The 10,377-nt window shown below is 37.2% G+C and overlaps 1 protein-coding gene across 1 annotated transcript; it reads right to left on the reverse strand.

Moving 5' to 3' along the window:
• Nucleotides 1–2,063: 2,063 nt before the first annotated feature.
• On the reverse strand, nucleotides 2,064–6,946 carry LOC110884685 (heavy metal-associated isoprenylated plant protein 34). Its single transcript, XM_022132409.2, has 3 exons — nucleotides 6,870–6,946; nucleotides 6,706–6,787; nucleotides 2,064–3,487 (listed from the first exon to the last, which is right to left on the reverse strand). Exons 1-3 carry the CDS (start codon nucleotides 6,897–6,899, stop codon nucleotides 2,208–2,210), a joined length of 1,392 nt encoding a protein of 463 aa, XP_021988101.1. The 5' UTR covers nucleotides 6,900–6,946; the 3' UTR covers nucleotides 2,064–2,207.
• Nucleotides 6,947–10,377: the final 3,431 nt, after the last annotated feature.

The raw sequence follows: 10,377 nt of genomic DNA on the forward strand, positions 1-10,377 counted from the left end.
TCTCACCTCAATCCCCTCAACAATTGCTCGTTAACATGGTGGCGAAGGAACCATGGCGCCCCCCTTTACATTTGATGAATTGATGGTATGGACGGTGGCTCCCCTCCGGCGCTATCGGAGGTGAGGTGGTAGGGGTGGCACCCTTCACACCCTCCGGCCTAATCATGACATGAATGGATACTCATCGTTAACGACTTAGGGTATGGGGAGTGGGCGGCAAACCACGATCGGCAAATGGGTTTGCCGAGCGGGAACATCACCGCCGACCCATTTTGCCGATCAGTAAGTTTGTTGATTCGGTGACCGGTTGCCGAAGCGGTGAAGGGAGGGAAGGAGACAGAGGGGTTATGTGTGGTGGGGTCCATGTCATCTCAACCAATCACACATTTTTCCTTTTTTAAATAATTTACTAATTCATGAAGTGTCTAACCATTGTCAACACTTTTGAGCATAGTTTAAACACTTTTCATTGAATGACATGACACACTCTCATTAGTTGATTTTGAAGTTTACCACTTTCAACTGTCTAACCACTCCCTGCACCCTTATAAACTTTCCAAAAAGATCATGAGTATCGTCATTCGGGGTTGAGATCCTGTACAAACAGTGCTAACTGTAAGAACCGTAAGAACAGATCTGAACCATTGATAGTTTAAATCAAAGGTTATAGTTGATTATAAATAAAACCCTTATAATTAAAAATTAGTACTAACAAGTTATGGGTAATTATGTAAAATTGCTAGTCATTTGACATTTTCAATTAAATACAAATTCCACCAAGGTTTTTTAAACTAAAATAACTTTTATATACTTTATTATTTTTTTTTTAAAATATACCATAAAATCAAGTATTTTTTTATCTTTAATATGAGTACCATATTGTTATACTTTTTTTATTTATAAAATTAACTTTTAAAAAAGTTACCAAAAATTGTTTTATAATTGTGCTGATAATGTGCTGATTATGTGTTAATTAAAATATAATTGCCCATCGAGATATTTCATAAAATTTTTTAAATATTCTTCCCATAAAATTTTATCCTGCTTGAAGGTGATTTGAATCAGCACTTTGAAAACTAACCAACACGTGTATTAACAATACTTTAAAAACATACCAGCACATATGCTAACAACACTTTAAAAACATATCAGCACATGTGCTAACAGAACTTTAGAAACATACCAGCACATGTGTAAACAACACATTAAAAACATACTGAAAAAAATAAGTAGCACATGTTTTAGCAGCACTTGAAAAACAAGCACAACAGGGAATTAAATTTGTTTTTTGCTGCACTTGAAAAACAAACACAACAGGAAACTAAATTTATGTAAATACACATGCTAACTGCGTAATGGAAAATTAATTTCAAGTTTTTATTTTAGTTTATCTGTTTATTTCTTTATTTGAATTCTTGGTACTTATCTTTATTGACTTTTATCTTAGTTTAAAACAATCATATAGTTGTAATAATTTGTTAGAAAGTGTTGATTAACAAATTGCCTGTTGTTGGCGGAGATTGTGCTGATTAACAAAATGCTGATTAACAAAGTGCCTATTGTTGCGATTTGTGAAGATTTTGCTAATTTACAAAGTGCCTGTTGTTGGAAATTTTCAAATTTTGATTTGAAATAGTGCTTGAATATAGAGGATAATTAAAATTTGGAATTAATTAAATTCAAAAAATAGAGTCATAAAGTCTAAACTACCCTTGTCTAGTTTTTTTAATGAAGGACACATGTCTAATAGTGGTTGGTTCTTATAGTTCTTACACATATTGAGGTTTGTATTTGATCCCATCTCTCGTCATTCGAATCAATCACTCCCTCTCTAAATAAAAGAAAGTTTAAAAATTAAAATACATATTTTCAAAACAGTATTTTAGTGTCTATGCTCAAGCAGTAAAAAAAATCCAAATAGATATTTATACAAAGTAAAAACAATTTTATTTGTTGCCCAATACACTTGGTATCTTTGGGTAATATGATGCCACGAGGTGATTAAATACTATTTATCAATTTGTTTTTTCTTCTCAGATATTTTTTTTTGCCAAACAACAATAAAATGAAATCTTCATTAGAGACAAAACTTTTGATCTTCCATACATAAATATCAACACATCACAAACTACAGTACCCTTTCTACCTCCTATAGAAGGAAATTAATCTATAAACTTAACTAAAACTCATAGAAATACTCCAAAATCCTACATGATGCTACAACTATCAGTGTTCTCATCACTGAACATATGAGTCATATTGTCGTTCCCATGTGCCCCCATTGGCGGTCCATAGGCGAAAGGTGGTGCTTGGCCATACATCATTTGAGGGTGCATATTCGCCTTTTGTTGATTCATCATCATCATCCCTTGCATGTATTGTTGTTGTTGATACTGTTGCTGATATTGTTGTTGGTTATTGTACGGGTTACCATGATCCATCCCTTGACCACGGTATGCCATCTGTGCCATTGGCATTTGACCCATTGGATAACCACCCATTTGCCCCATTGGGTGGTTTCCCATTTGCGCCATCATTGGATTACCACCCATTTGACTAATATTGCGGCCACCATTGCCACCATTGCCTCCATTGTGGCCCATATTTCCCCCACCACCTCCTTTTTTAGGCTTGCTAAAGTCGAGAAACTCATTTTGCTTATTGCCACTAAATTTACCCTCGTCGTGATGTTTTCCTCCTCCTTTCTTGTCCCAACCGCCACCATCCCCACCTTTCTTGCCGCCCTTCGGATTCGACACACCTTGCTTCTTTTTACCACCACCAAAAACTCCAAAAAGGCCACCAAATCCACCACCACCGCCGCTACCGCCTTTACTCTTTTTACCACCGTCTTTGTCACCACCACCGCCACCCTTTTTCCCACTATTTCCTTTTTTAGCATCACCATATCCACCCTTCCCTTTCATCTGTACAGGCAATTCAAACCCTCCACTTGGTCCATTCTTACCATTCATCATTCCCATTGGCCCATTGGGCCCATATCCACCCACCCCTGGTGGACCTGTCATCATCTTATTGGGCTTTTTGTAATCATACCCATCAGAACTATCATCATCAAATTCATCATCAAACTCATCATCATCATCATCAAAATCATCCTCATCTTCGAATCCACCGCGACCACCACCACCGCCGCCGCCAACAGGCAAATTAAACTTGACTGATTTCTGGTCCTTGTTATTTGGCTTGAAATCTTTAAACCCTTTATTATTTATTGCTTGCATTTGTTGGTTACCTTTCCCATCCTTTTGTTTATCTTTCCCACCACCACCACCACCCTTTTGATTCTTGTTATCAAAACTCATGTTCTTGAACTGATTATTCATAAAATTCATTCCTTTCTGTGGGCCCCATATCTCAGCATGTTTACCAGACTTGTTAAGCTTCTTTATAAGTGTGGATGGATCAGCATTTCCATACACTGTCACCTTCCCTTGCTCAAGATCTATGCTTGTCTTATACACACCTGTTCAAATTTTGTTACAAAATCTTAGTTTAATTAATATGTTTATTTATGCATCAATAATACTTATACCACATAATTAAATGGTTATTATAAAATATATAAGTGCAAGTTAGTTTAAATTCCACTAATTTTCCTAGTGAAAATCTAGTCAAATGGTCAAAAGTTAAAGGAAACAGGTAAAGCAACAGTCTTTGTTTGTGCCTAAAAGCAAACATTTTCAAACTAGCAATCGCTTTCCTTCCACCGTCCTCACGTTCTTTTATTCTACTAAATAATTGTTTTAGTACAACTTTATTGTCCACCAAGTAACATTTGTGTCTTTTACGCTGTGTTCTCCAAGGAGGAAAAAAACATTTTAAAAAAATAATATGAGGATAATTTGTCATTTGATTGTATAAAAAGTAACATAGTTTAAGAATAATTTATAAATATAATACACAAAGGGGCTGTTTGGCAACTTTTGAATGGTTAAGTGCTGAACGAGTAATAGGTCTGAACCATTAAGATCCAGTATAATGCTTAACCGTTCAGAGGCAAATATCTGACCAATTCAGATTAGAGGTCTTAACCATTTAGACTCAGTATAATGCTTAACTATTTAGAGGCAAATGTCTGAACCATTCAGATACCTGCTCACGAAACAAACAGTCTGAACCATTAAGTGCTGAACCAGTAAGAGATCTGATCCATGAAGAGCCTCATTAAGAGGTAAACAAACAGCCCCATAGTCACCGAAGGTTTCAAAAATCCATTTTATTTTCAAGATTTAGTATAATTCCTTTTTTTTATTAACTACAAAATTTTATTGAATTTGTACATTTTCACTACCTTCATCATGATTTGGGTTACTTACACATGGTTTTATTCAGTTAGTTTTGACAACAATTAAAAGGGTAAAACAAACCGACTAGGCTGGTTGGGTCGGCTGGACCACTTCAGTGTGGGCGGTTGTAGCCAGCTTTTTAAATTTTCAAATCATCTATTGTACGAACTTCAAAAAATATAGATCTAGACGTTCAAAACCGTGAACCAAACCATATAAATATCATATTGACCGAACCACTTTATTTGCATAAGTTTAAATGGTTCACTCATTATCAACTATCCAGATCTAAAAATTAGGGTAAAGTTCTTGTACAAATAATCTTAACATACTAAACATACAAATTGAAGGAAAACTCAAAAAGACAAGGTGGCATTTTTGTAATTATCAATAACTATCAAAGTTACTCTACAAATACCTCTAAAAAAACCTAACCACTCCCCCCACCCCAAAAAAAACCTAACCCCCCCCCCCCACCGCCCAAAAACCTAAAAAAAACCTACCCCCCCACCCCCCACCCCCCCAAAAACCTAAAAAAAAACCTAACCCCCCCCCCCCCCCCCAAAAAAAAAAAAAACCTAACCCCCACCCCCAAAAACCTAAAAAAAACCTAAACCCCCCCCCAAGCTAAAATGCTAAAAACTAAACCCCTCAAAAAACCTAAAAAAACCCTACCCCCCCCCCCCACCCCCAAAAACCTAACCCCCCCCCCCCCCCCCAAGCTAAAATGCTAAAAACTAAACCCCCCAAAAAATCTAAAAAAATAAAAAAAAAAACACACAAATTTTTTTTGCTAACGAAATGTAGCGATTTTTTAATAAAAAATGTTAAAAAAAAATTTGTGTTTTTTTTAGGTATTTTTGGTTGTAACTTTGATAGTTGGTGGTAATTACAAAAATGCCACCTTGTCTTTTTGGGTTTTCCTTCAATTTGTATGTTTAGTATGTTAAGATTATTTGTATTTGATCTTTTGCCTTAAAAATTTATTAGAAACAAAGTCAATTTTGTTCTGAAAATATTGTCGAGTTGTACGAATGATAAAGAACAAAAACATAAATCACAACAGAAATAAAGTAAAAAAAAGTGAAGGACATGTAGGAGGAGATCGAGACAATCATGTCAGGAGTGGTCGCAGCGGGCAAAATCAGTCCATGGACCAAGTTTTGTCAGATCGAAACTTTATTTCTTGCACTTTACGATTCTCGCATGTATGCATTTTTTTTGAACGGACACGAATCTATAAACAGGTTATCAGTGAAATTCATCACATCAGGATACATCCGCTTTTGAACCGGGGAAAACCCTCACCTAGAGCCGAAGTCCGTGAACACTCGCCCGAAGGCACGGCAGTGCAATGAGGTAAAACCCGTTCAATTCAAGGATCGAACTATCGATTGCAACCTACTCGCCTAGTCTCACATCATCACTCAGTGCCGCCAAAACTAATGGGAGAAGTAAGAATCGAACCTAAGTCATTTGGAACACTAGGTCGATTGCATGTATGTATTAACATGTATTATTTCATAGTGTTGATCCAATTAACCAAAATATCTTCACATATGGAATAAAAAAAATCATTAAAAATCTCATAATTTGTTTCTTCTAGGCAGTGACGACGGACCTTGAACTTTTAATAGAGGGCGCCAAAAGTTTTAAAGAAAAAAATAGGAGACCTGGACTCAATATACATATAATTTTTTTTTGGTAAAAGTTATACTTCGAAGCGGAAAAATAGAGGAGACAGGGCCCCCGGGCCCCAACTAAGAGCCTCCCCTGCGTCTAGGTTACTCATGAACAAGTCGGATCAGACCAACTCAACCTTTTTTGAGGCCCAAAGCATATTTTGGAACCGGGCCTTTTCGTAAAAAAAATTGTTTAAGATCCTAAAGTAAGGAAATACGATGAAACACATGTTTTGCATACGAGTACTAACTACTAAGAGATACAAACTCACATATTACACATGTTTTGCATACGAGTACTAAAAGATACAAACTCACATATAGTAAAATTTGAATGAGTTTTAGTTAAAAGAAAACTATTCCCAAGTATACTAACTACTTGCTCTTCTTTTCAAGATTAAACATTAAGTAAAGTTAAACCCAAAATCATGTATTCGAATCCAATTTATGAAATGTAAAAAAAAAAACATTCACAAAGATAAATGGTGGAACTTTTGTATCCCAACACTTTTATAATATGTTCACAAGACCAAAATAATATTAGGCCCTAGGCTAAAACTTAATTTTAGTAAACTTAGGCCCTAGGCTAAAACTTAATCTTAGTAAACTTATGTTGATACTTGTATATATATGTATGTATGTATGTATGTATGTATGTATGAACATGTGATAATATTATTTTAGAGAATTAGGAGAGAAGTGAGAAGACTAACCATCGATTTTGTTCAAGAGTTTTTTAATCTTCTGGTTACAGCCATCACAGGCGCACTGTGTATCGACTTTGAGGACACAAGTCTGCATCAAAACCAAAGAAGAAAACAGTGAGTAATCTACATACAGTAAACAGACGTCGAAGGTTGTTGTTGACATTAAGTACCTGAAGCTTCATGAAGTCTTGCTTGTTCATCTTGATGATCTGTAGCACATTCAACGGACAGAAGATTTGAAAACCAAAAAAGGTAAAGATGTATGTAAAATAAAATAAATCTTAGCTCAATTTAAAGAGGGGAGCGGGGGTAGGGGTAGGGCGGGGTAAGCGGGCCCCGCAGAAGAATAATTGTTTTCCAATTGATGATTAGAGCTGTAAGTCACTAGATTTATTAGGGTGTACGGGGTGGATGCGGCAAGACATGTGGGAAGGGGAAATGCCGCGCGGGGAAGGTGTTGCCAAGGCGTTTGCCGTTGCGGTGAAGGAGGTTTGCGGGTGATGTGCGGTGAACACTTGCCGCATGCGGGGAAGGTGAGGAGAGGGTGTTAAGGTGGGGCCTATTAGTATTCAACCAGTCATGTCTTTTTCGTTTTTCTTAATGGTTTGGAGGAAACCATCCTCTGTGTTTTTGGGCAAGAGTGGTGTATGAGAGGGAAATTGACATGACACATCATAATTGGGTGGGTGAAAATTCCCCTCGTCTCATGAGGGTGCACCGCCGCCAACAGTGTTCACCGCGTGGGGTGAGTCCAATTCGGTGGACATTCACCGCGCTTGAATCTGACCGTTAGAACAAAGATAAAGAGCCGTTGGACATTTAAACGGCTATAATGACATTAACATTTAAAAAAAATCAATTAAATACCTTTATAAAATCATATTTTTACATTCCATTTTTCAAAACAAATCTCAAAGAATACTATAGATAGACAAAACAAGAGTGACGGCAAGAAAAAAAGTTTCGGATTCCGCTTCGAAGGCGAGGGGCACGGATCGCAAAGTAGACGAGGCGGATCGAGTGTGTACCAACCTAACTATCCACCACAGTTTTTTCAACAACCGGATTTTTTCACCACCCAACCCCAACGCAACTATCCACCAAATTTTTTTTCATTATCACAAGGTTCCACGATGGTTGCACCGGGTGTGTACGGTTATCCTATGGAAGCCCAAAACGCTTTTGACACGTTTGCTTATCGAAGTCCACCGACTCAATCTCTAAGATATAATGTTGAACACATGCTTCCAATATACGATGATGAGGAAGATGAAGAATATGTAGCCGAGACTAAAGACTTAGATGAAGACAAAAATGAAGAAGCCGAAGTAGAGGAAGAAGTTGAAGTCGAAGAAGTAGCCGAAGATTCGAAGTGTCAAGATTCCAAATTGATTCCAAGTTTCAAATCAGGTTGCTTTGATCGGATGGCAGTTCGATCGGATAGCTATCCGATCGGATTGCCATTCGACGATCACAAATTCAAAGTTTCAAAGTTATTTAAGGTCATGAGGCAAGTGTCATCTGATCGGATGGCACTTCGATTGGATGGCTATCCGATCGGATTGCCATTCGATCGAGTTGTCTTTGTCCCGTTCCTAACCTTGTAAAATTTCTAAGTTTCTGGTTTGACGGTGACGACACGGTACGTCTTGAGACAACGGTAAACACATCAACGTTCAACCGGTTTGATCGGATGGGAATCACCCCAGTCTGATCAGTTGTCTGTTCGTGATGGTTCTTATGTCGGAATCCGTACTCTGGTCATCTCCTCCGGCAACAATCCATTCCCAAGCCGACTCAAGACTAATCATCAAGTCTTCAGTCCGTTCAGGTCCGGATTACACCGTTTTTAGTGAAAAGTTGAGAAATGAAGAAGATGAACATAGGTTTTAGCTGAAAAAGTCAAGATTTAGTTGTAAAACATATGAAATTCCTTAGATCTGAGTTAGATCTTGGCAGGAATGACATCACACAGTAGTTTGTTTAAACCACCATGATGACGTCACCTTCAAGAGCTCAAATCTTAGGGATTTCATGGTGAAAAGTGAGATTTCAAAGGAGAATCTCGTAGAGAATAGTGTATAGATCAAAGATGTACAAGAATCTATTGTAAAACGTACCAAAATCACCGAGAAATGGAAGAAAAGGGGAGTGCGTGCGTCTGGTTCGAAGGAGGCTGTCACATCAGTGAGAAATGATATGACACCTCCTATTTATAGTGTGTGAGAGGAGTGGAGGCGGTGTGGCATGGTTCGGATGGTGGTTCGATCGAACGGCCCTCCTATCGGATAGTCATCCGATCGGATTGCCATTCGGCCAATCCCATCCTATCCACTTCACCGTCTTCGATTCGTTTTGCGAGTTAGATTAAGCGTTGCGTTGCGTATTATTGGGCAATAGTATTACATAACTAGATTAGTTTCCAAGTTTCATAGTTTCCGCCAGTGACAAGACTTTAGTCCCTCGTTCAACCAAGTCTCAAGTTTCACGAGCCTCAAGAGTCAAGCACCAAAGTATCAAGAGTCAAGAATCGTAGTTTCCAAGTATCAAGTATCAAGAATCATAGTTTCCAAGTATCAAGTATCAAGAATCATAGTTTCCAAGTATCAAATATCAAGAATCATAGCTTCCAAGTATCAAGTATCAAGAATCATAGTGTTAAGTTTCAAGAGTCAAGATTCAAGTATTAAGAATCTAGTATCAAGAATCAAGTATCATAGCATAAGATTCACCAAGTAACAAAAGTATCAAGAATCACATAGTTTAGGGACTAAAAGTGACAATAACTAAAAGTATAGGGGCGCAGGCGTTACAGAAGAGTTCAGAGTTGCTGATGTACATGACTTGATGCGGTTTGGAGAAAATGATATCCACTTACTTGGAAGATCGCAAATCCAGAGTGATCCGCAATATGAAGTTTGTGCTAAAGCTTTCACTGCTGGAGTTGCTCAGATCATACAGCTGAAAATGTGGTCGAGCAGGAGAGGTAGAGTTGAAACACAATTGTTCGGTCCATACATTGGAAACAAGATTCCAGACGTTCAATAGCAGAAGAAACAAAGGCGCAAGTAGTACTTGAATTGCCAAGACAACATAAACCTAGAGGGATACTATAAGGGCATGGTTTAGTAGGTTTACGTTTGTCTTGTATAGATTGGTAATGGGTTGGTTAGTTAAGGTGTTTGGGCTTGAATAGATACTTATGGGTGTACGGTTTGGGCTTGAACCGGTTTGTAACTAGGTCGCACCTTATGTAACTATAAATAGGGTGCACCTAGGTCTTAGAATGGTTGTTGATTGTTAGTGTTTTTGATAGAAACATTGTACCAGACAAGTCTTTTGAACTTGTGTGCAAATCATTAATAACAATCAATTTCATCTTCTTTTTGTTTTATACTTTCTTAGTTTTCTGCATTTTGATTATAATTGTGATATCCGATTGAAGATCTCTGGACTTATTATAGTAATGTTAGAATTTTGGTGAAGAACATTATTACATATTTTATTGCAAGATAGCGTAGTGTTGTATTTTTATTATGTAAGTTGAAATTGCGGTATTTTTTTAGTTTTTAATTATGTGATTTTGACACGTTAGCTCATTTCAAATTGACATGTTACAAATTTGATATTCGATTTGACTTTTGAGTGGAGAATTTTAAGAGGTAAATTTAATCATAG

This window comes from Helianthus annuus, chromosome 15 (genome assembly GCF_002127325.2).
Source record: "Helianthus annuus cultivar XRQ/B chromosome 15, HanXRQr2.0-SUNRISE, whole genome shotgun sequence".
Classification (NCBI taxonomy): Eukaryota; Viridiplantae; Streptophyta; class Magnoliopsida; order Asterales; family Asteraceae; genus Helianthus; species Helianthus annuus.